We start from the raw sequence: 24,187 nt of genomic DNA, 5'->3' as shown, positions 1-24,187 counted from the left end.
GCAGGAGCAGCTAGCTCTCCCAGGGCAGATGATGGACTCACTTTGGCAGCACTAATGACTGTGGCAGTGTAAGACTGAATGTTGTCTCCACAGGCTCCACCACGGGACTGATGGCATCGGATCAGCTGCAAGAAGAAAGACAGCAACCAAGTCACTACTATTAAACTACACAAACCCATAACCCATTACCAGAGCTCTTATTTATCATGTACAGTGGTGTGTTTTTTCCTACAAATAGCAAAAAGCCCTGCTGAGACACTTAACCCCTTTTTATAATCTTCTGGGTGCCACCCAGACTGTCGCGTTCCCCCGCTCCAGTTTTCAATTACCAGATGAGTACTCACTAAGAATTCATAAACTTTGAAATGGTGGGATTTTTGGTCTGGCAGCGATACCACAAATAAATTTAAATAAATATAATCAAAAGCTTTAGCCATGTGTATGTAACATTAAATATCAGCCATTCTAAGAATCCGAGTGTGGCTTTCCCCTCCTTTTTATGACGAGCAAGCAAAGAAATGACAAAGGAAAAGAGTTGTTTGAAACTTTGCATTTAAGAGATCAGAGGAATGTACGTGGGGTTTGCTTTTTATTGCCTTCCTTCAAAATCAATAAATCAAAGCAAGACTCTTGTACCTGCCATCACCCCACAAAAGTAGGTTTTGCCTTTGAGCCCTAACTAACATTAGAGTCTGGGCTTCTGTGCAAAATTAGAAAAAAAAATAGAGATATTTGTTGCTTGCACATGGAACATGTTGCCCGTTTAGCTATTTGAGCTAAAGAAACTTAAAAATTACTGTAAGATGTATTTGTTTCTACAGGCTTTTCTGTCCAATTTATATTTAAATCTAAATAAAAATACCTGAACTAGGGAAAGCCCACAGTGAATTTACCCGGGAACACACAACCCACTTAAATTCCCTTTGTGATACAATTCTTTTGCTGATATTTTGGCAGCAATACTTTTTAAATCCCGTGCTGAGCAGGGTTAAGTTTTCCAGCATCAGCAAAGGTGTGGCACTAAAGGCAGGCCTGAATTTGGGAAGAGATCAGCTGTGCTGGAGGAGGGAGCAAAAACATTTCTAAAATCTGCCTCTGATAATTTCTGGCTCAGCTCTAGAAACAGCTTCTCCAGTCACAGGTGGAAGGGAGAAAAAACATCTGCTCTGAAATAAAAAGAAGGCATTAGGAGCCGAATTTAGGCTTCACTTCAAGCTTTAAATACACAACCACTTCTCTGGGTAAAAGCAATGATCATTTCTTTGCTTGGGAATCTATTTTCTTTGTCTCTAGAAAGAAGAAAAACTCTTTAAAAATTTTCTTTTTTTTCCCTGGAGCTTAACTTTTTCAAGGACGTTCAAGAGCGGCCAATTTAATGCTAATTTCTAACCTACAGCGTGCACGGCTGTGTGGGCTCGGACAAACCCAGGCTCTGTCCAGACTCAGTTTCCCTAAACAGAATTTAGGAAGGGTTTTTTTGCCTACGTTCAGAAGTGTCTGTAATTAAATGCTTTAAACTTTTCAAGCACAAAATGGGTTGATTATTAGGTTACCTCACTGAAAACACGTGTTGATGGCTGTCTTCTCTGCCTTCCAAGTTCCTTAAACTGAGCTTAAATCAAATGCGCAGAGTAAAGATCTAATATTTTAAAATACTTAGGCTTGTCATTTTAATGCAGCTCCTCCTACAGATTTACTTTTGCACATACCTTTTTCCTGAGACCTTTTCTTTTCTTTTTCCCCCTATATATAAAAAATCTGGAAGTATTTGTTGATATCAAAGCCCTCCTTACCTTATTTTCTGCATAAGCAAGCCAACGGCTTCCAAGAGCAATAGGATTCATGTTTGGCCCTGGACAAGGATAGCAGCCTGCAAAGTTTGAAAAGGCAACATTAAGAAATATCTTAATGACTTCTTCCAAGGAATTTTATTTATTGCCAAGAAAACAAAAAGTCTAAACAAAAGCCTTTCAGTTGCTATTATCACTCAGTGGATGCTTGCATTTTTGTTTCTGGAGATAAGGCTGCGGTTAGATGAGCTATTTTGAACATTTAATTATGTGTAAATATTCATTTCTCCTTATGCTTGCATTTTTAAAGCCATTTTGATACAAAAATCACATTCTGGGTTGAGGGAATATTGATGTTTGACTCGATTAGTTTTGTATCTTCATGTTTTGATTCATTTTATTTGACTGACACCCTTCTGTTGGTGAACAGTTTGCTCTCTTCAAGTTCTTCTAGATTTTTATTGTATGAAAGGATATATCATGCTCTTGGTTTCGTTTTTAATAATTCTATACACAATCCCTCAGCCTTTCAAAATACTTTTGGTTTTGATTTTAACAATTCTATATACATGCCCTCAGCCTCTCCATATACTTTTGCACAAACTTCACTTTACACAGGGGAAAAATTCGTAATTCCTTTAAAATTGGTGGCAATGTTTCCACTGTTCAACTGCTTTCCATTACCTTTATATTATCATTGAAATAGATTTAGACATATGGATAAAAATGAGCATAAATATATATATATATATATATTCCTGAGGATTAAAAATGAAAATACCTGTAAGAGAAAATGTGAATGAAAACATGGAAAGGCTTAAAATTAATCAGGTCCATATTAAACGGCATTTTATATACAAAGTTTTAAAAATATGTATTTTTATAAAGTGTTAAAAGCAAAATTTTTTTTTAGAAATAAATAATTTGTATTTTAAAATATGCATTTTTTACATGAAAAAATAAGGAGGAAAGCACGGGGGGAAGGAGGAGGCTATCAAGCAAATGGTTTATCTCAGTTTTCATCAGTTCTTAGACTAATACAGTCCATTTAGCAATTGAAATTCTCTCACTGATTGGCCAAGAAACAAAATATTGAAGACTTTACAGATGTGTGTGTGATTTAAAGGAGCCCTGGGCAGCTGCTGCTGGATCCCGGGCTGAAGGAGCGCAGGCAAACAGCTTTCACAACCCATACAACACGACTTTCATTCAGTGTTTTGCTTAAAATCCTAAAAAAATAAAAAATAAAACCCCAAACCCAGCCACTGCCAGATAAGCTCTCTATTTTTTAAATCTCTCATGTGAGCCTCTGACACTGCTCTGCACCCACAGCAAGGAAAAGCAACAAGATCTCCACAAATATCCCGATCTTTTCCAGCGGGCTCCAACACAGTCCAGAACATTTCCTGAGGACAGCAGAACCTCCAGAAGTGGGAAGGTTTTTCTTTTCCACACCTGCAAAGCGGTGAGGAGGTGTGTGGGAGGCGTTAACACGTTTCTGGAAGTTTAAACGGACGTTTGACAACGCTTTGGATGCGTTTTTGGGCCTGCGCAGGCCCCGCCGAGATAAACAACCCTGGATTGCATTTTCCAGAGCAGAGCGCTGAGGGTATTGCAAAATCCCAAAGATCACAACGAGCTGTTTCAAAAGTCAGAAAGCAAGGGAAGGAGAGAATTAATTCATCCGATTAAAGCCATCTCAGGCAGAACCCAGCGAGGGTTTTGTGAGGCCTTATCGCCGGCCTGATCTCAGGAAGGAACACGAATTCTGAAGAGATGATGCCACAATTGTTATTGCATTCCAGGAGCGCATAAAATGCGGGTAGCCAGAGCCTCTTAAGGAACAAAGCAAGCAAAAAAAAAGGCTGTAAATACAGCCCTGGGTTGTAAATACAAACGTGTTCTTCCGATGACATTATAGATCAGGAGCAGTGAGGTTTTAATGCCGACTTCTGCCTCAGCAGCTCTTATCTGGGTCAGGAAAGGAATCCAGGTCCCCCAAACCTTTCTTTTACCTTCCCTTTTATGTATAAAATACAGCACTAAAAGTTGCCAGATGATAACCCTCATCATGTAAATCTCTATAGTGACTTTGGAAGCAGTGACTTGCGTTTCCCAAATTCGTAACATCCCCGCAGGAGAAAAACTAAAGCAGTCTCAGAAATTCAACAACTCGTAGCAAAGAAACAAGCCCTGCTCAGAAAAGGGAGCTGTTCTCAATTACTCCAGCGAACTGAAGTCATTGAAGAACTGCAAAAAAAATTCTTCAAATCCAAAACTGATCACTGAAGAGAAGAGTTACTTTGTAAAGCTGGGACTGCCCTCCCCAAACCCACTGCCCGTGGCTTGTCCCATGAACTGGGCTCAGTCAATCAGACTCCACACACAAATCAGCCAATTCTAAGAATAAACTCCACAAAGGTCAACAATTCAGCTCGGTCCTAAACTCTACTCTCCGATACGAAAAACGGCGTAAAAAAAAGGAGCTGTTTCCTCCCTTTCTTTTCTTTGCAAGTCTTTGCATTTTGGAAACTCGCAGCAGCACAAGGATAAACAAAGGGTTATACTTTATGGGAAGGAAAAGCAAATTGTTTTTCTGCTTTCCATAAAAACAGCTGGAGTCAGCAGAACACCATCTATGAGGCAGATGAAAAGACAGACACGGCATGACCCATCGAGCTGGGCCATCCAATCCTCACCAGCCCTACTCTCTTAAAGATTAACTTCTATTTCTACCAGACTTCAAAACAACAGAGGAAAAAGCCATTCTAAGCAATAACAGCAGCGACTTTAGCGTGTTTACAATAGGAATGAACATAATGAGACTGCAGAACTAACTGTCAAGAAGACCAAAGTTTCCAAGTTTTAATGACAGCATGGAGAGGTCATCCAAGAAAGGATCACTCAGGGAAAGTCCTTCCAAAAGTGCAGCAAACCAAGCAAGTACTAAAAAACATCTGATCTTAGAACCAGCTTAACTGGGCCTATCACTCACAAAAATAGAGGTGAAAACCTACTGGAAACTACTTCAGAACTTTTGAGTACAGAGTTATCTTCTGATTCTGTGCAGAGGGAATGAGTAACTTCAAAGCTGGAGGAAAAAAAAAGAAGAAAAACTGCACTTTGAAAATCAGAATCAAAGCCAAGTTTTTCTGCTAATTTTATCAAGCTCCTACGCCCAAAAATTCCAACTGGTGCTGCCTGAGGAACAGTGAGGAATAAGAAATGGGCTCCAGGATCCCTCTGAAGAGGGGCTTGGCTAAGGAGACCCTGGGACATCGCATCCTTGGTTTTCCCACCTCCAAGATGTAAATGTTACCTACAGCCCCATAGGTAAATTCTTCAGTGTTACAATTTCTCAGTTTCCCCCCGACCCCCTTTTTTTTTTTAATAACTGGGTTATAAAATGATAACTGCAATAAACCATATAGTTTGTGACTACTTGCATTCAAAGATGCTTTTAACTTACTTGTTGCTGGGCTGATTTTATATATTTCGTTTTATTGAGAATACATTTATCCCACATTACCTGAAGTTCTCCAAAGAGCTACACAAATGCCTGCTTTGCGAGCGAGCAAAGAGAAGGTTTATTTATTTTCCATTAATTCTCAATTACTACCCTTGTGGTAATGATGAAAATCTCTATCGCCCTTTGGAGATTCCAATCCATAATCCCATAATGAACCAAATCACCTCCTGTACTCATGTCTGACAATTCACACAAATATCCCCTCCTCTGATTCTGGATCTTTCCATCCCTCTTGAGCTCCTACAAGAAAACCAATGCTCCAGTCCTCTCCTTGAATTGCTTCCCAAAAGCTCATCCCGGATCTTCAGCGATGGCAATGCGAACACAAAGAGAGCAGCCAAGAGGAGAAAAGCAACACATTCCTGTCCTCCCACTTGTCTTTTAAACAAACAGCGCACTGGGAAAACGCTGCTCAGAGGAACAAAGTCATTACAAGCCATGTCAGCTAGAACAGAGCTCGGGCCAATAAATCACCAAACACGCCACTAATAAAACTGGAACCAGTTCCACTGGGGCAGCTCTTCAGCATCTCCACAGCTTCTTTATAAAATACAGGAATACAACAGTCACTCTAGAAAAATCTGATGCTGACAGTCAGAACTTGTCTAAGCTAAGTCAGGGCTTATTTTCAGTTTGCAGAATTTGTTACCCAGAGAATAATTTTATTTCTTTTTCAAAACCCACTAAAATACCCTGTAAAATGACATCTGATAAACTATTGCAAATTAATATGTGAATTAATAAAGCTGAGGGAATGAAAGCACTGAATCAGTATCACTCAACATTGTTTTCCTTCAAACACATCCCATCATGTTTATCTTAAGACACTACTGGTTGATTTTTAATTTCACAGCACATTATAAGAACTTTATTCCCTACAACAATATTTATAGTCCAGAAAGAAAAATAAAATCTGGTTTTGGTATTTTCCAGACTTTCAGCCCCTCTATCCTGACTTTGTTCTTTCTTTTTAATGAAAAACATTTTAAGCTCTTTTCTGTCTTGTTTCAGTCTTTTTTCCCTATCAGTTTAATAGGAAAACTTTCTTTTTTCCATCATCTTCACAGCTTTCTTTTCCCCCAGTCTCTCCAGTTTCCTTTGCAGTGGTACATCCTCATCCCCTTTTTATAATTAATTTCAATTTACTGTTTCCTAGTGGGGAATTTTAATGGCTATGTCACACCTTGTATCGGTGAGGAATCCATACCAGAAGAGTGCAGTTTTATTCCAAGCTGAGGGGATGGGCAGTTATTAATACAAAAGCCTCTGAGGATTCTGTCTCTAAACCCAAAATAAGGCAGAAATTGCATCTTTTGGGTCACAGGGAATGCCATGAAGGCAGAGATTCCCAGGCTCACCTCCATCCTAAGGAAACCTTCCTGATTTCGGGAGAAACCAGGATTTTTCTGTTCAGTGCCTGGCAAGGTTCATTAAAGATGACATGTGTCAGCTGAAGTGTCCAGTGGTTTTCAACACAGTTTTCTAAACAAATTCCAAAAGAAGCAACTCATTTCGACCGAAATTCTTTGCCTTTAATCATTTAAAGGACTTGCTGGATTATCACTTCCAAAAATCAGTGAAGCAGGCCCATTGTGTATTTTTAAATAAATAGCTCCAAGAACCCACTGAAGTGATGCTACTTCTCTAATAATCAAACTGCAATTCTTCGCTGGGTCTTACGAAACACTGAGCTCTCCATAGGAGTGGAATTACAAAACTCCATCCTTAAGTCTTGCAGTGCAGAGCAGCCAGAAAGCAGCTCCACGACAGAGAGGGAATTTGCAATAAATAACGGGTAGAGTGATACTGTTGGAGCAAAAGCTTTGTTTATTCCAAGAAAAACAAATCATATAAGTTGTTTTATCTAATTTTTTGCTGGTTGGTTGTTTTGTTTTTTTGGGTTTTTTTAGCAAACCAATTTTTTTTATTGTTTATAAACTGTACAAAGCAATACTGTTTATAAATTCCTCTGGGTTCCTACTAGATGAAAGGCCCTGTGTAAATGTTATTACTCTCACACTGTCACATGCTTTCCAAAGCTCTCCTATTGTTCTTGTACTTCCTTCTGTTTAAGTATCACCCATAAAATGGAGTAAATGAGCAGGATGGACCCACTGAGAAATCAGGTTTGCCACCCAGGGCCTTTTTTTCTTATTTATTTATAATTTTTATTAAATTAGTGTTGTTATTATTATTATTACTAGGGAGCTCTCCTTCCCTTGTCCACTCTGCCATGGCAGTTTGAAGCATCTGCACTTTGATGGTCCCAGTGGGTCCCTTCCAACTCAGGAATTCCACGATTTTATGATTTTACTGTTACTCTACACGTCCAAGCACAATCCCAGAGCTTTCACTAAAAATATCAGTGGCCTTTCATGGTCATTAGGCCTGGCTGTTCAATTTAGCACCAATTTGATTGACTTCAGGGCAATGCTTAAGCTCAGGTTTACTTTCTTTTTTTGTTCAGATTTGGACTATGACAAATAATAAAAGTTGCCACTGAGGTTGTTATTTCTGTGCAGGACAATGTCAGATGGCTTTGTTTGCCCTTTAACACTAAGGATTTGGGTGCTTTAGATAAAAATAACTTATACAGAAACAAAGAGCACTTCCTGTTTTACATCTAATTTGTAAAACTGTCAAAGCCGGGAGATATGACAGACAGACATCTTGGGGACTGAGGCCTCTGTTGTGGCTTTATGCAGCTTTTCTGTTGTATTTACATTTTCCTGCAGTGGAGCAAAACCTCCTGCAAGCACCAAAGCCATTTGTTCCCATAAATCCACCAGAGTGCCCTAAAGACCTCTCCAAAAATTGTTTCGGCATTATCCTGGAATGGTGAGACACTGATTCCTACAGCCAGGGAAAAAAAACCCCCATCTTATAAATAATACTGTTAAAAAGCAAAATTAAAACAGCATTTCTCAGGGCAAAACATCATGAAGGGGTAGGCGCTCATATAGATGGGGGCGTACAAAAATTAAAAGTGCTTATAGCAATCCACAGGGACATACTTGGCTCTTCTTCACTGATCAAGAAAATCCTGTGACTCAGGAGCTCCCTTCCCACCTGCCCCGAGGACTTTCGATCTGAGCTGATCCCCCACAGACAAAGGAATCCTGTCAATGATTATCCCGTGTGGGATAACCAGGAGAAATGCCCACAGCTGAGAGGGAAACACACACAACTTCTTCAAGAATGTGACTCTTCAGGCATTAAACCTCTTCATAAGAAACCCAGTGTTTTTACTTCAAAGTCAAGAGCTCAAACTGCTTCCTGCGAGCCCGTCAGGGAAAGGAATTCCAACAGAAATGTCCAAAACAGCCTGTGACAAACTAAAACCACCAAATTATTCCTTGTGTGTGAATGTGAGAGCAAACAGCAATCCCAAATCCAAACTGCACACCAGAGCACCCAACAGCAGTTGGTTTGGGGGTTTGATTTACTTGGAGAGGCGCAGGACATTTAACATCCCCTGGCTGATTTTTGGCTTGTGATGAGGAGAGCCTTTGGAGACTTTCTATCCAATAGAACTACTCCCACTAAAATCTGCAAAATTACCTCTCAGGGCTCTACAGAACAGCATCAATAGAAATGTGGTGCCAGCTAATGGCTGCAATAAGTGTCTCCATCCCTGGGGAAGGGTGGATGGAGAATATATCAATATGAGGAGTGGAAGGGCCAGGGAAGCTGAGCAGGCCCTGGTTATCGGCCACAGGGATGATGCCACAGGCATGATCTTATCTGGGAGGATCTTTACTCAGGGCCCAGGGGGTGGGCAGGATATTCTTTATGGGGAAGGAAAGTATCCATCAGGTCATATTCATAATCAGCAGTTTTGGGGTGAGGAGCACTGATGGAATAGAAATCAATGGAATTCAGCTTTTCTGCAGCTTTCGTTTAGAGCAAAGTAGGGGCAAAAAAAAAAAAAGTCTGAGCATCACTTTGGTTTCTGTGCATCACTCTGGTTTCTGATCCTTCAGTCACGTGCAGAAAAGGCTCTGAAGGAAATCTGGAGTGAATCACAACAAAACTCTGAACTATTTAAGAATCTATTTAAAATCTACACCTTGACACTCACAACTAGTAAAGGGAACACATTCTTAGCATAAGCATCAAATGAATATTTTTTTTTTTTTAGTTTGGCCGCATGAGCACCTAAACCAGTGCAGGATGTGCAATTCCTGCTGGGCTTTCCCCTCCCCTTGGTGTCTTTTCTTCGGGAAAAGGAGCTGGCTCCAAGCAGGAGGAGAGCAGTGATGGATGGAAGCGACTGCCGTAAGAATGATGTTCTGCCTTCTCCTAGCAGACATTTAAAAATCAGAACACCCCACAGGGTAGATTAGGGGATATCCTGGTAATTTTTCTACAACAGTTACAGCATGTTTTCCCTCCATGTTTAAGCACTTGTCTTAAGTTCCCTCTCCCAGTCTGGAGCACCTGTACACTGAGGTTTTGTTACAAAAGGCACAAATAAAAGGTGCTGGCTCTCTGCCATCCAAGTCAAATCAGCACATTTCCATGTAATCCCATGCAGAGAAAAACAAAGGTTGGTTCTATGTCAAACTTGCTCAGGAAAAATCAGGAAATGCAGGAGTTAAAACATTCCAACAGCAGCACGAACTTGACCATCTACATCCTGAATATTTTATGGCATATTTATTGTAACAATATATTGAGCTACACATCCAACCACAAAAACAAAAACAGAAAGACAAATACTCCTCATGTGCACGGCAGCTGCATTAGCATTTCTGAGGAACTGCAGAATTCCTGATACTGCTTTTAATTGGACATTCTGCATTTCATTTCTGTGTATAAATAATCAACAAAACAGACCAGAGCTTCTGCTTCGTGTCTGTGCTGTCTCAGTGAGGTTCTAAGGCTCCCACAACACTGACAGGGATGGAAGATGAGATTTCCACACCAACACCAAAACTTCTTGAAAAAAAAAAAAATTTTCTTTTCCCTGAAAGTAACTGAAAACCCTTCAAAAAGTCACTGATCCTCAGTAATATTTCTGACCTTTGTGCCCTCCCTTCTGACCAAAACCAGCCAGAGAATCTTTTTCATGCTGTCAGATTCTCTGGGCAGGCAGTGACATCCTCACAGCTGAGGTGCACCAGCATCAGTCTGGACAGGAGACACAGGCTGCCCCAATAATGCAAATAAAAACTCCTCTAAGACCTTTTCCTGAGCTTCCTTTTCAAGGATTTCTATTTATTTTTTTAATTGATACTGGCATTGTCCTTTAATTTTTTTTTTTTTTAAAGGCACAGCCAAAGAAGGAAGTCGTGGCCAGTTGGCTGCCTCCCAGAAATCCCTGCAGCTAACGAGGGAGCTCATTTACATCCAATTTCAAACACATCAGAGGAATTTAAGCCTTTAAAGATACGCTCTCAGGTCGGGGAGATTTCAGCACATGAAATGGGGAAGCTCAGACAAAAGCTCTGCTGCAGCCCCGACGTGCCAGGGCACAGCACCCTCCTGGGAGCAGGATCCAGGGAATGCCTGAGCTTGGGATCCTCAGGACAGGTCCCAAAAACCCCCAAATCCAGAAGAAAAGTTTCAGAAAACCTTGAGTTTCTCATATTAAAAAGTGGCACAGCTGGAGAAATTAGCATTAGTGACACTTCAGGAATTTCTGGATTTTTTAAAAAATAATTTGGTCATTATTTCCAAAAGTTTTAATTTATCGTCTTCAACTGTTCCACAAAACACCCAGCAAATCAAAGTTATTGTTAAGAAGACCGTATCCCTGTTCCTCAAAATTACCTTCAGGGCATTAATTTTCAAAAATAAATTGCAGTATCTTTAAAAAAAAAAAAAGCCCAAAGACTCTCAGAATACATGTTTAACTGAGGGGTTTTCTTTACTTTTGGTCTAAAATAAAGCAAGGCTTGTACCCTAAATCTTTTTTACGAAATAAAAGGGAGTGATGAATAGGACACAAGTAAGTCCTTTCCCATTTGGGTCTTGTCACTGAATCCCAGCAGATTCCCAGCATCTCACATCCACGGATAGGAAGAAACTGACACCTATTGGCAACTTTAATATTACTGCAAGAAGCTGCTTTCCCTCAAACTATCACAAGAAACAGCTTCTCCTAAAGAGATTAGTCTATAAATACAGAGATAGTATTAAAAAAAAAAAAAAATTAAACTTTTAAAATTGTGACTGAAAATACATCCAGAAAAATGCAGACTCTTTTTAATAATAAAACTCAGACCTTTCCAAAGTAAACGATGAACTGTAAAGACACATGAAAAAGCGCAATGTGCCTAAGGTACAACCAGCAATGAACAGTGGGTAGGTCATTGTTCATGTGGGTTTAATTCCTGCTGATGTGATGACCTGGAACTCCCACCTGAGGCTTTTACACATATTTGTGCAAAATGAACAAAAGAATTGTTCAGCAACTGATGGATGGCAGTGTGGGTGCCCCTTCCAATTAGTTACAGCAGTAATAAATATAGAAAAGAATTAAATATTCACAGCGAAGCATTTGGGTTTGGGGTTTGTTTTTTTTTGGCAGCAAGTTTTCCTGAGGAACCAAATGATTTACCAAGACCTCCCTTGAGGATTTAGAGACAAAGAAACAGACCAAAAAATCTGATCTGTCCACCCGTGAGCCCAGAACTGTACGTACTGGTAACGAAGAATTTTTTGGTGAAAGTGCAGCTGTCAAAGGCGGCGATTTTCTCCTGCAGGACCACAACGAGGATCCTGAAAACAAAGGAATGGAAGGTCCACTTTAGACATTAAATGCATTGGTTTAAAGATTCAATATCTAAATGTAATTATTTCGAAAGCGTCAATATAAACTGCGCGGTGATGAAGTGCCAGGTTACCAATCCCTGGCAGTTACTGAGGGCTCTCTCTCCTCCCAACCGCATCAGCTCCGCTGCAGGAAGTGCAGGGCTCTGAGCCACAGCAGCACTGCACTTTTGTGATGGAGCTCTTGCAGTCAAAGCTCCATTAAAAAGCAAGAAAGGAGCTGCAGAGACCCTGAATCGCCCTCACTGACTCAAAGAACAATCAAGTCAATGACCTAAATGGGAAATAATCCCACCGCCCACCTCAGTGCAAATTTATTTAAACATTTTCTTTACTAAAAGCAGGGGGGAGTGGAATACCAAGAACATCAGCACACGAACAGAGCTGAGGGAAGCAGAATTTGGGTCAATTAGCAAATTAAAAGTGTATGTTTATGTGTTTGCTTGTACATTACAGACTCTTATTGTAAAGGCCAAAAACCACAGGATAAGTATGCAGGAAACACGGTGCTGCCTCAAAAAATAGAGCCCAGAGATGCAAATGTGGAAGGAGAACAGCATCTTGGAAGTTTTAGAATCAGAGAACACTTTCTCCCACACTGATGACTTCCCAAAATCAAGTTTTTAAAAGCTTGACATGAAAGAAGCACCTGGGAAACCAACACATAAAACCTACATTTAGCAATATGACATAATTAATAATCTGTTATTTTCTCATTAGGCAGACTGTGAGAAAGTATTTTTTAATTAGCTGTCAATATAGAGCATTATTAAATATTGTTTTAATAGTTTTAATTGTAAAGCTACAACGTGGAAAAGAATTAATCACATCTCTCACTGACTAAAACACACACCTACTGCTTCATGTGAACGTTATGATTGTGTGTTACAGCCTGGAACAGTCATCTTTAAAAAGGGGATGAATCACCTCAGTCTCAACTCATATCCTTGGGGAAAGGGTGATGATTATCTCCCAGCAGTGTGAAATCAGCCTTTAACCCCTTTTTCCCTATTTCTATCTGTTTTGCCACAAGAACACTTCCTCTTATCCCGTGAGAGTTCGATACCTGTGAAGGACTACACCAAAATCAAAATATACACGATCCCCTCATGCTTGCTGATGTTTTCAGATACAGAGAGAACATAAATTAGTTTTTGTCAAATTACTTAAATCTTCCAATTGCTGAAACTGTAGGAGAGGAAAACAGAAGAAAATTTATAAATCCAAACTGTTTCTACATTGCCTAAAACAAAGGAAACCAATGAATAATGGGAAGGCTTTGACTGCAGGTGGAAATGTAATGTGTATATACTGAAAACTCAGGGATATTTGATGGGAATATTTCCCAATCCTGGAGATTTTTGTTTGCTCCTCCTTGAAGACACTCTGTCTTTCTGCAGAAATGAACCTGGAAAATGGGTGATTCCAGAGGATTTATTGATCTATTTATTTTCAGCAGCAGTTTACACTTAGCTGCACAAGTTTGATGCACAGTCATCTACTTCCCATCTGCAACAAAACCGGGCACAAAACCCAAATCGTTCTGAATTTTCCAACGATTTGTGTTATTTTTTACTGAAGGCACATCCATCCTGGCATGGCAATACGGATTTCCAAAGAAATGCAGGGATTTCTTCATCCAGGGCTCTACCTTTACCCCAGGAATTGGATTGCACCACTCCCCGGGGCCACCTGAGGCCACGGTGACTCAGGCAGTAATGGGAGGGTGAAGGGAGCAGCAACGTCAGCAGGGCTTGGACCAAAGTCACCACTCCAAATTCTCCCATCAGCAGTGCCAAGGGATCAGCAGGATCCTCACACGAGGATCCTGGGATTTCTCTCCTGCCTCAAAAAGATGCGGCGAACTACAAAGCAAACCACAAGACTCCAGTGTTGCGTGTCTGGGAGGGATGGGGAGTTCACATTAACTCAGCAAAATCGGATTCCACGGGCACAACAGATGCTGTTCTGCTGGAACTCTGTGATCCTCAGCTCCAGAGCCATTTTCTCTCTATCCTGACCCAGAGATGCTGCTTTGTTATTGACTCAGTGGAACATTATTCCCTGCAAACCACAGACTGCACACCAGGAATGTTTTGGATGTGCAGGGGAGGCAAAATCTGACACACCAACACAAAGAAGAGAGGCATAAACTCCTTAGAGCTCTGTGCTGTTTAAACTCTCTGTGATCCCATTTCCCCAGCTGTAGGTGGATCATGGAGGATTTCAGCGATTCCTGTTCACCCTTTAGCACAACTGAAAGAAGCTTAAATGATTTTTTTTGGTTTGAGCTTCTTAAACCAAAGCCATGGGGGAAGCACACTGATGTATTCCAAGTGAAATACTCCTTGAGAAACGGAGAACCAGAGCTGTGCTTACAGGAGAGTGAAAAAAAAAGAAAATCAGGAAGGTCATACAGCAGAAAATGTATTTATTATCAAAATCTGGCATGCCCTAACACACAAGGAATGCAGAGTGAGCACCCTTACCTTTTATTGCAATGCAGGTCATAAATAGGAGTTTTGAACTGGATGGACTTGACCATCTCTCCTGTTCTCAGGGAATACAGATCCACACAGCAGTAGGGTGGGCTGGTGCTGAAAGGAACAAAAAATAAAAATTTTTAATGAAAATCAGGATATTTTAGAAACTGGGGTTTAATTCTTTCAGCCTCCTTATGTTGCTTAGAATGCTAAACAAAAAGTCACAGAACCACAGAACTATTCAGCTGGAAAAGACCTCCAGGAACATCAAGCCCTAGACCCAGAATTCCAGCAGAAGCCTGGAGAACAAAGGGTCAGTATAAACCTCCTCCATCAAGAAGGAAAACTGAATTATGATCTCCACGATGGCCATCAACCTGTACTGCGCAACTGATTATCAAACACTCGGCTTCTTTTACCACCAGTAAGACTTTGGACGTTCAAAACCGCGTCCTAGTACAAAAATACTCCTCAGAGTAACTCTGCCCTGCAGGGAGGCCTTTCCCGGAGCTGCCTGACCCGGGCTGACGGAGACACCTCACCCAGAATTTACATTACGCCCCCGACGGACTCTTGCTTGAACCCTACAGATCTTTTCAACCGCTTCGTGTCACTTTTATCATTTTCGTATAAATAAAAGCTTCAAGGCCATTTCTTAATAAAAAGGCTGAGTGGGAAAAGTGCTGAGTGCTCGATAGGGCCGAGGAAGGCAGTGGTGGAAACCCTTTTAGAGGCTGAGGAGAGGCTTTGATGTGGCAGCTCTGCTCCACAACACCTTTCTCCCCCTCCAAGAACGCATTAAAACCTTGGCTATTTCTAGGTCAAGGAATATGAAGGAGCACAAACTGCCAGCTGTACAAACATATCCTGAGCATTGGTAAAAGAGGGTGTTCCCCCCCTGCCCATATCTGTTTTATTTTACAGAGTTTCACACAATTCCTGCCCCGACGCTCGCTTGTCTCTTGGATCTGCTCAAGCTGCTCGAGAATTTTCTGGAAAGCTGGAGGACAAATGCCAACAGTTTACCCCCAATGCCTCAAGACAGTGAAATGGCTTCTACAGTAATGTATAATACACAATAATGTATAATACACAGTAAATGCACAGCAAGACAACTGTCAGAAAAATAATAGAAGAAATAACTTATGACATTTTGCCCACTGAATTTTTTCCCAAAATATCCATTTTTTTGAGGCTAATAACTAGAGGGTGCAATTTATTACTTGAAGCACTTCAAAGGCCCTTCAAAAACACCTTTAAACCAGTGAAACTCGAGTCAGTTCCTTCACATTGAAGTTCACTGCTGCTCGAAAACGCAGAAAGCCATCGCAAGACCTATGTACAAACTTCTTAAAATTAAGTGGTTTATTACCTTTAGCAAGTTATAAAATTGATAGAAGGGGAATTTCAAAACAGAAATCTCCAAAGCAGACATAGCTAAAATCATATTGACACACTTACTAGTGATTACTATTTCCACATCAGCCTGTTTGGAATATTTTTTCCAATTTATGGGTAATAACTCTGTCACTCAAATGCACCATTATTATTATTATTATTATGGCTTAATTATTTGGCTGATCATGGTAAGACCATTCTACCAATGCTTTTGTCAATCACACTGGGTAAAACCTTGAGTTCAAGTGCCAATAGCCAAGGAATATCTGGAATAAAAGAATTCCACACTGGGTTGGGTGGGAAGGGAACCCAAAGCTCATCCAGTTTACAGGGACACCTTCCACTATCCCAGTTTGCTCCAAGCCTTGTCCCCTGGCCTGGATTATTTCATATGGAGAGGTCAGAAATACTCTGAAATTCTGTCACAAATAAAATTCTTGTGGATTAGTCCCACAGATCATCAACAAATATTCATTATCTATCCTGATTGTTCAAACAGCTGCAGAGAGATCAACAACTTCTTTAAACATAACGGACACAAATCCACCAACAACTTTAACACGTGGCAATAATAAATGTATAAACACACTCAGGCCTTTGTATCTCCTTCTATTTGAGTGCTGCAGTGCAGGGATGGAGGGGAAATAGCAGATGCCTGGTCCAGCTGGCACTTGGGGACATCTGTGCTCGTGTCCCACGACAACATCACCTCCTCCCAGATCTGCTGGGTCCCACCATGGCAAAAAAGCTCTGTGCAAAATGTCTGCACAGAGACAAACACCACTCAAAACACTCGTGCTTTTTGAATGGAAAAGGATTTTAAAAGGAGGAGAGTGATGGAATCAACATGAGGCAAATTTCTCTGTGCCTTGAAGGCTTTGCTTTGCTGTCAAGGGTTGATTTTCCCCCACTCTGCCACATGATGAACATCCCCCTCAAAGAGAGGTGGACATCAGTGACAGGTTGGTCTTATGAGTCTAGAAAAGGAAAAAAAGAGCTTGGAGGTGTAAAACTGAAATAAAACTTTGGCTGGGAAACCTGCCCTGTATGAAATGTTCTTTACATAAGGATTTTCCAGTCAATTGCGGCCTTTAATAAAATCATCTTTGGCCAGTATCACTGCATTTTATACCACTTTCACAAAGTTTTTTTCAAGCCCAGCCTAATGCACAGACTTGTTTTTATTAATTACCTTTGGTGCCTTTAAGAGGAGACAAAAATATTAAAACTTACACTGAAATCCTATTCCAAGTAACTAATAGCTCAACATAACCTCTTACTAGGCCCAGCTTTAACAACCTGTAGGATTAAGGAAAAAAACCCAGAATTTGCTGTAAATATTAAGTTGCCAAGAGCCTAAAATGGACTATAACTTCCAAACTCATAGAGAGAACAGGTGAGAGAAAAGTAACAGCAATTCCAAGGAACTGGATGTTCAAGCTATACCCAAAGGATCTGAACAACAAACTACTCCACAAAGTTGTGGGTTGTTTTTTTTTAATTACCACTCCATAAAGCATCAAATCTACCAATAAATTGCTGGGAAAAAAGGCTATTTCCATGTGGGAATGAGGAGGATGCTGAGAGTGACCCAAGTTTTTAATCAGCAGGGGTGGTTACAGCTCTCCTGTTCTACCTCTCTGGTGCTTCACAGAAGGGGAAGAGAAGCAAAACAAAACCAGAGCACAGAGTAAATTAACTGAATATTGGAAAAATTCCTGCCTGAACCTTTACACTGGAAAGCTGCAGCATGAGATTTGACTATGATCTTTTGTAGCAATATTATGAACATGGTGAGACCACAAAGGCAATTCTGTTCTCCTCAAGGGCCCTGAAGAAGGTTTGCTCAGATTAACAGATTTCAGTTCTGGAAGGATCATCTCTTCTCTTTCCAGCCATGCACAAAATGTCCCAGAAGCTCAAAGAAATGATTTTTTTACCAAGCAACCTAATCTTGTCTTAAAAGACCTTGACCAACAATGAGTCCTCTATTTTTATGGTGACTGATTCCAACATTTTGATCCTTTCATTTTTATGAAATGAATTCTTAGTGCCTGATAGAATTGGTACATATTCTGCTTTTTGGCTTCTGTGTCTCTGTCAAGGACAAAAAAAGGCTCATTGCCTTCAGTTATCTTTTGTCAGCAATCACCCAGAGCAATTCAGGGACCAAGAAAGTGAAAATAAACTTTTAAGGCTTAAGTTGTAAGGTTTATTTTCCAGGCCTCAGCAGGGCAATTCTCTCCTTCTTTCTGAGGGATGCACCCCAGAATGAAAACTTTTAAAGAAATCATAAATTCCATTCTTTCTTTCTAAACACCACTGCAGAAAGAGCTTTCATTAGGACTTTCATCATCTAAAGGCTCTCTGCATCCCATCTTTTCACAATAAAAGCTTGAGAACTCCACTCTATAAGTAATTTTCTAATTTATGGTACTTAACAGATTCATTCAAAATCAGGAAAAGCAGCACAAAATTTCTCAGAAAGTGACACTTCCCCCAAAATGTGTGTGCAGCACTGAATTACAAAGCAGCAGAGACATTTTAAGTGCACCACAAATTGCAAAAAGCATGGAAACACTTATTTCTAAATAAGAAAAACCTGTACCAACCTTAGACACATGTTACTAAATCTAATCCTTTAAATACAAGGGAGGCAGTTATTTGATACAGCAATGAAATAGCTTTGTTAAACACCAGGAGATACAAAATTTATTGCTGCATCCTCCTCAAATGTTTTGATCAAAAAAAAAGAGGAAAAAATGTTCACCTTGTCTTTGTACTTCACCATCGTCACTGAAAATATTTTAATTACTTGACACAAGAAGCCACCAACTCTGCAGAAATCATTTTGTAACAGGTAAAATGAGTCCGGTTTCAAGCTCAGGAATCTACTTTTTTTGGACCATAAGGAGTTATTTTATTTCTGTTAATTCATCACTAAGGCATTTCTTCACAGAGCAGGGTCTAACTGCACCTGGAATGACCCAGGAAGAACTGGCTGAAGGACTGATTGAAGGGATTGGATGAAGGACTGGTTTCATTCTCCTGAGTAACTCTGGCCATGGTCTGTGAGAGATCCTGAGGCTCCACTGAGCTCTCCACAGAGACTTTTCCAGTTCTGAACCATGAATCCACTGCTGTCCCACGAAACCAACAACTCCTTCATTTCCCATCTGGAGCTGAGGCGTCAGACATCAACTAGAGAGGGAAAATTTAACACTGGCTTGGTGCAAATGTGGATTATTGCAACAGATACTATGAGAGAAAAGTAAAAGGGCAATCCTTAAAAAAATCAGAAAACTTAAAAATCCTTAAAAGCACCAGAATAGCAACCTCCAAATTCCTTGTTTTGGCAGCTCTTCCCACACCCAGCAGCACATAACACATTCTGACTGCTGTGCTCTCTGCTACCCCTCACTCTCATCATCAGAAGACTCTTTCTAGGTTTGGGAGGGTTTTATTGGGCTTGTTTTTCCATTTCAGGATGCAGGGAGCATCATCAGACTCTTTGTAGGTTTGGGGGGGTTTTACTGGGTTTGTTTTTCCATTTCAGGATGCAGGGAGCTGACGAGAGGCACCCAGGGGCCCAGAGCCACCTCGGTGTCCCCGGCATGTGGCACTCCGGGTGCTGGAGTGTAAAACACAGCACAAGCTGCCTCCTCAGCTGTGGCCTTTGCAGGGAGACCCGAGTGTGACACACTTTCCACTTCACTGAGACGTGCCACATGTTCCAAAGCAGAGCTGTCCCATCATATTTCCAGTTAGTTAATACAGGGAGATTAGCGGCATCTCCGGAGATTTGTTTATCTACTTGACCGTGGCTATCACTGAGGGGGAAGTACAGCTGGAGCTCCACTTGAAGAGCAGGATCTTTTTTGTTTTTTTCTGGTATATTCTGGACTCGATTTTGCTTGTGTGTAGCTAAAACTGGTCTTTTATACACGACTGATGAACCTGCACTGGCTGTCTTTGATCATTCTATGAATATGCATGAAACTGGAGATATTTCTTTGTGTAAATCTTTATGAACATAAGCAAAGATTAAGTTCTGACAGAATACAACTTCATTTATCATACCTCTATCAACAACTAATATTTCTGTGATCAGCTGTTTAAGCCAATCTGATGTGTTTCCCACAAAAAAAAATTTCCAAAATTAAAGATTTGTCTTGCCCTTCCTACTGCCAAATGAAGCAGAACTCACCACTGAAATAAATGCACATTATTTGTATTGCATTAAGAGCCACATGGATCTCCAAGATCATCTAGGATGGACCAAAATCAAAAACATAGCAATTTTTGCACATCAAGAGACAGCCACATGTCACAGCCGAAGAGGAAAAGATCACATTTCTGGCAGCACAACTCTGAGGGCAAATGGATGTTGAAATACCTCAGCCCCAGCCAAATTTCACCAAGCACATGTAGAACCCAAACTGAGCATTTTGTGGAGCCACTTACAACCTCAGCTAGACCCAGATTTTTAAAAGTGCCAGTATTTCTAACACTCCACAGCAATATCAGAGCTTTTTTCTTTATTCTGAGGCATTTGTACTGACAGGATTTTCTGATTAATGGTGTATCAGAAGACAGCACACTTAACACAGATGGCAGCTGATTATTTAGGCATATATACAGTTATTGTCTATCTTTGAGGCATGTTCCTGTGCATTAGAAGCCTCACTTCGTGTCTTTCAATTGTTCTGATTAAGCCACAATCTGATGTGTTTCCCGCAAAAAAATTTCCACAATTAAAGAGCTGTCTTGCCCTTCCTACTGCCAAATGAAGCAGAACTCACCACTGAAATAAATGCACATTATTTGTATTGCAGCAAAAGCCATGTTTCTCGTGCGTGTGAACGATCTCCATCACTTCGCCCTCAATGTCGCCATTTCCTCAACACCGAACACCCAGCACTGAAAACGGGCCCGCTTTACCCGCTCCGCCTAAAACCGCTACGAAGGACCAAATAGCTCATCCTGTTGGTTCTTGCAACCCATTCCTTTCGATCTCAGGTTGGTTTTTTTCCTCCTTTCTGCGCTCTCCCCTCATGATTCACGAGCCTCACGGGCCCCCTGGCTCCCTCTCCCCTCAGCACCAACAAAGGCCGCGTTAAGCCGGCGGCTCCAGGCCGCCGTCCCTGAGCCCTCACAACCACTTTGGGGCTTCGCCGCTAAGCACAAAAACCTTGCACCGACCTGTCCGGACTCAAATTCTCCTGCCCTCGGTGTCATTAACGGCGTTAGGAACCGGTGGGGTTGTGCAACACTTCATCACCTCGGAATTAAAGCAGCCTCTGCCCCCGGTTGCGTGAGGGGGATCATTAGGAGATGTCTGTCAGCTGCGCAGGGCTCTGCTAAGCCTTAATTGTTTATGTGCCAGTTTACAGCTCAAATTACGATTTTTTTTTTTTTTTTTTTTTGAGGAGCTTGAAAACAATCCCGTTTCCAAGAAATAATTAGAGGGTTTTAGAGTGCGTATGACTGAAGCTGAGCAGGAATGGGCTTAGATCTCATGGTTAAAGCACTTTGAAAAGCGCTCTGAACAGCAAAGCTGCTCTGAGGTTCTGGTCACATCAGGTAGGCCAGAACCTCCCCAAGTGCCCATTAATTATATGTTCTCAGGTATTTCTTACTCTGTTTTATGACTTGAATCACAGACCATGTTCTACAGATGTGCAGAGTTCTCATCGTAGCTGCACTCACCAAAGGTGGGTTGAAATGATGAAATAATACCTGCAAATAGTTACTTGTGGAGCCCCATGAGCAGCAAAAGGAATATTCTGCTTTTCCTTAAATTGGTCTTAAAGTTGAAACCCTCAACTCTCAAATGAATTGCTTAACATCAAAAACAAACTTCAGTTTGTTTTATATCCTTTCTTCCAGTGAAGACAAGGATGCAGCCACCTCCTGTAGTGCAGCACTCTGTTAAATTTGGAGGAATTTCCTAGTTAAAGGTGGTTGATATTCCCAGGAGGGATTACAATTCCAAGGAAAGGCACACAGGGACACAGCGTTCTCCCCAGAGAGTCACCTAACACAGCTGATGCTGAAATGGGAGAAGCACTTGCTCGAACTGTGCAGGCAAAATTGATTAAAACATTGTTTTATTTTATTGTTGCCTCACTGTAAAATATTATCGTTACAATGTTCTATTAATAATCTGAATCACCATTAATTTTAAAAATGAGCAACCATCCAAAAATGTGTGAGGGCTCTCCTCAGGTGGTAGTCTAATACATTACCTAGCCAGAATTAAAAGAAAGAAAGCATCAAGCAAGATATTTTTTTAAGCACATGCCTTACAGCTTTTTCACGAAGCAGGAACTTTCTAAATCTCTATTTTGAATTACTGAAGAAGTATTTACTGAGTTATTAACTGACATTTTCAAATTTAAAATTTAAAGCTACTGAGATACGTTCATTCTGTTAAAAAAAAAAAAAAAACAAACCAGAACTAAAGAAAATAATAATGATATCAGATTTTTTTAAAATTGTATTTCAATCGTCTTTTCCTCTACTTTGGAGATTTCAAAGCTCAACCATATATGAATGGTTGAGCTCAGCAAACTCCCATGACATTTTCTCTGTATATTTAACATTTTTGAAGGAAAGGAAAGAAAAAGCACAGGAAGGACTTGAGAGAGCCCACAGTAAGGGAGAAAATGGCATTTAGTAACAGATGCAAAGTTCAAACACTGTCAAGTTGTAGGGAATTACTCGAGTGGCAGCAGTTGTGTAACAACATAGAAACAAGGGATGAAGTTGAAGCAGTTTGCAATCAGCTGCTCCAACTATGAGCAAGAAATGACAGCACTTGCTTAGGAAAAGAACAGATTAAAGAGCATCCTCTGCGAACCCACTGGGATCTGATGGCTTTAAGTGTCCTCAGGAAAAGAGAACAACTTCAATCATCCTGAAATTTCTGCTTTCCAATGTCCTTTAAATCCTTCCTACAGTACAGAACATAGGAATAACCCTAAAACATATAAGAAAAGAAAATATAATCCTCAACTGCTCTCCGGGTCTGTCACGTTGATTTATAACAGTTATTTCTAAGACAGACAAAAACACACAGATGCAAACAATTACTCTATTTTTGTAGGCAACAAGTGAGGTGGGTGGTAACTGAGAAATTTTGAAAAATCTTGTCACAATATCCCGTTTTTTTCTGAAGTAACCCTCAGCACACAACAAACGCTCGCCACATCAGAGACTTTCCAGGGCCTGAAGGGCCACTTTGATTCCAGACCGCTGCAGGCATTAGCGGGGACGTAATTAGGGTAAAAAGTTCAACCACAGTTCCATGTCTAGAGTGCTGCCAGAAATAAATTTCCTCTCATTCACTGGTTTCTACTGTACCCTCCCTGAGAAACATATTGAAAACACATTTATCTTTGTAGAGTTTGTTCCTCTTCTAATTAACTTTATAGCGTTTACAGTATTTAATAATTTAAAGTGGAATTTAAAGTGGCCCTGGAAGCTGCAGCCTTTTCTGTATAATGGTGCTGTGCATTATCTTTTCCCCGTGGTGCTTCTTTTGACAAGTTACTGGGGGCAGGTTTGTGCTCCAGCTGGTTTTATCTGCACCTCCTTCCCTCCATCCTTTCCATCCCTTCATCCCCTCCCCGCATCACTCCACACACTGGGGTTGGAACAGCAGTAAAACAAAACTGTGCCTCAGCTCGGGAATCCGCTCTCCCAAACCTCTGCTCCATCCCGAGGATGCTTTGGAAAAGGTTTATCTTTTCACAGCTTCATAAATCAAAGCTTCAGAAGGTCAAAACTACCCATGGTTCTCACCAGCTGGTCAAGGTTTGACCCCAAATACTCATTTTCTCCCAGTTTTGATCCAAGATTAACAGTTTATTATAGTTCAAAGGTTATTTCTTACTCTAGGTTCACCGAGACAAACATTTGGAGTATCAGAGGAGCTCCAGAGCTTTCCTGCCCTTGGTATTTACACATGGAAACACCACCTTATTCCTTAAAGCTCCATCTCCTGGCAGTGGAATCTATGAGAAAATTCACAGAACTACCAGCAAATATCAACATCACAAAAAAGTACATTTTTATAATCACAGAATCAACTTACAAGAAAAAATCCTGGGATCTGAAGAGCTCTTTTTAAGATGGAGACTCTCTTTAGCATGTAACAACCCCATCCAGCATCACTAAAAGCAATTTAAACTACTTACTCCTGCCTC

At 40.6% G+C, this 24,187-nt stretch overlaps 1 protein-coding gene across 15 annotated transcripts in view; it reads right to left on the bottom strand.

Moving 5' to 3' along the window:
* Positions 1 to 24,187, bottom strand: part of BCAS3 (BCAS3 microtubule associated cell migration factor) — a 297,790-nt gene that overhangs the window by 248,690 nt on the left and 24,913 nt on the right. For 14 of the 15 annotated variants that reach the window (XM_040082187.2, XM_040082182.2, XM_040082188.2 and 11 more), the window contains 4 exons: positions 14,586 to 14,693; positions 11,969 to 12,045; positions 1,794 to 1,870; positions 42 to 125 (listed from right to left, as the gene is read on the bottom strand). In XM_040082187.2, coding sequence (XP_039938121.1) covers positions 42 to 125; positions 1,794 to 1,870; positions 11,969 to 12,045; positions 14,586 to 14,693 — 346 coding nt within the window. Of the gene's footprint in view, positions 1 to 41; positions 126 to 1,793; positions 1,871 to 11,968; positions 12,046 to 14,585; positions 14,694 to 24,075; positions 24,175 to 24,187 lie in introns of those variants that run through there. The other variant, XM_040082199.2, reaches the window with a different exon arrangement.

This window comes from Hirundo rustica, chromosome 19 (genome assembly GCF_015227805.2).
Source record: "Hirundo rustica isolate bHirRus1 chromosome 19, bHirRus1.pri.v3, whole genome shotgun sequence".
Taxonomy (NCBI): Eukaryota; Metazoa; Chordata; class Aves; order Passeriformes; family Hirundinidae; genus Hirundo; species Hirundo rustica.
Note: the sequence above shows the minus strand (reverse complement) of the source record. Positions and strands in the feature narration are given on the sequence as shown.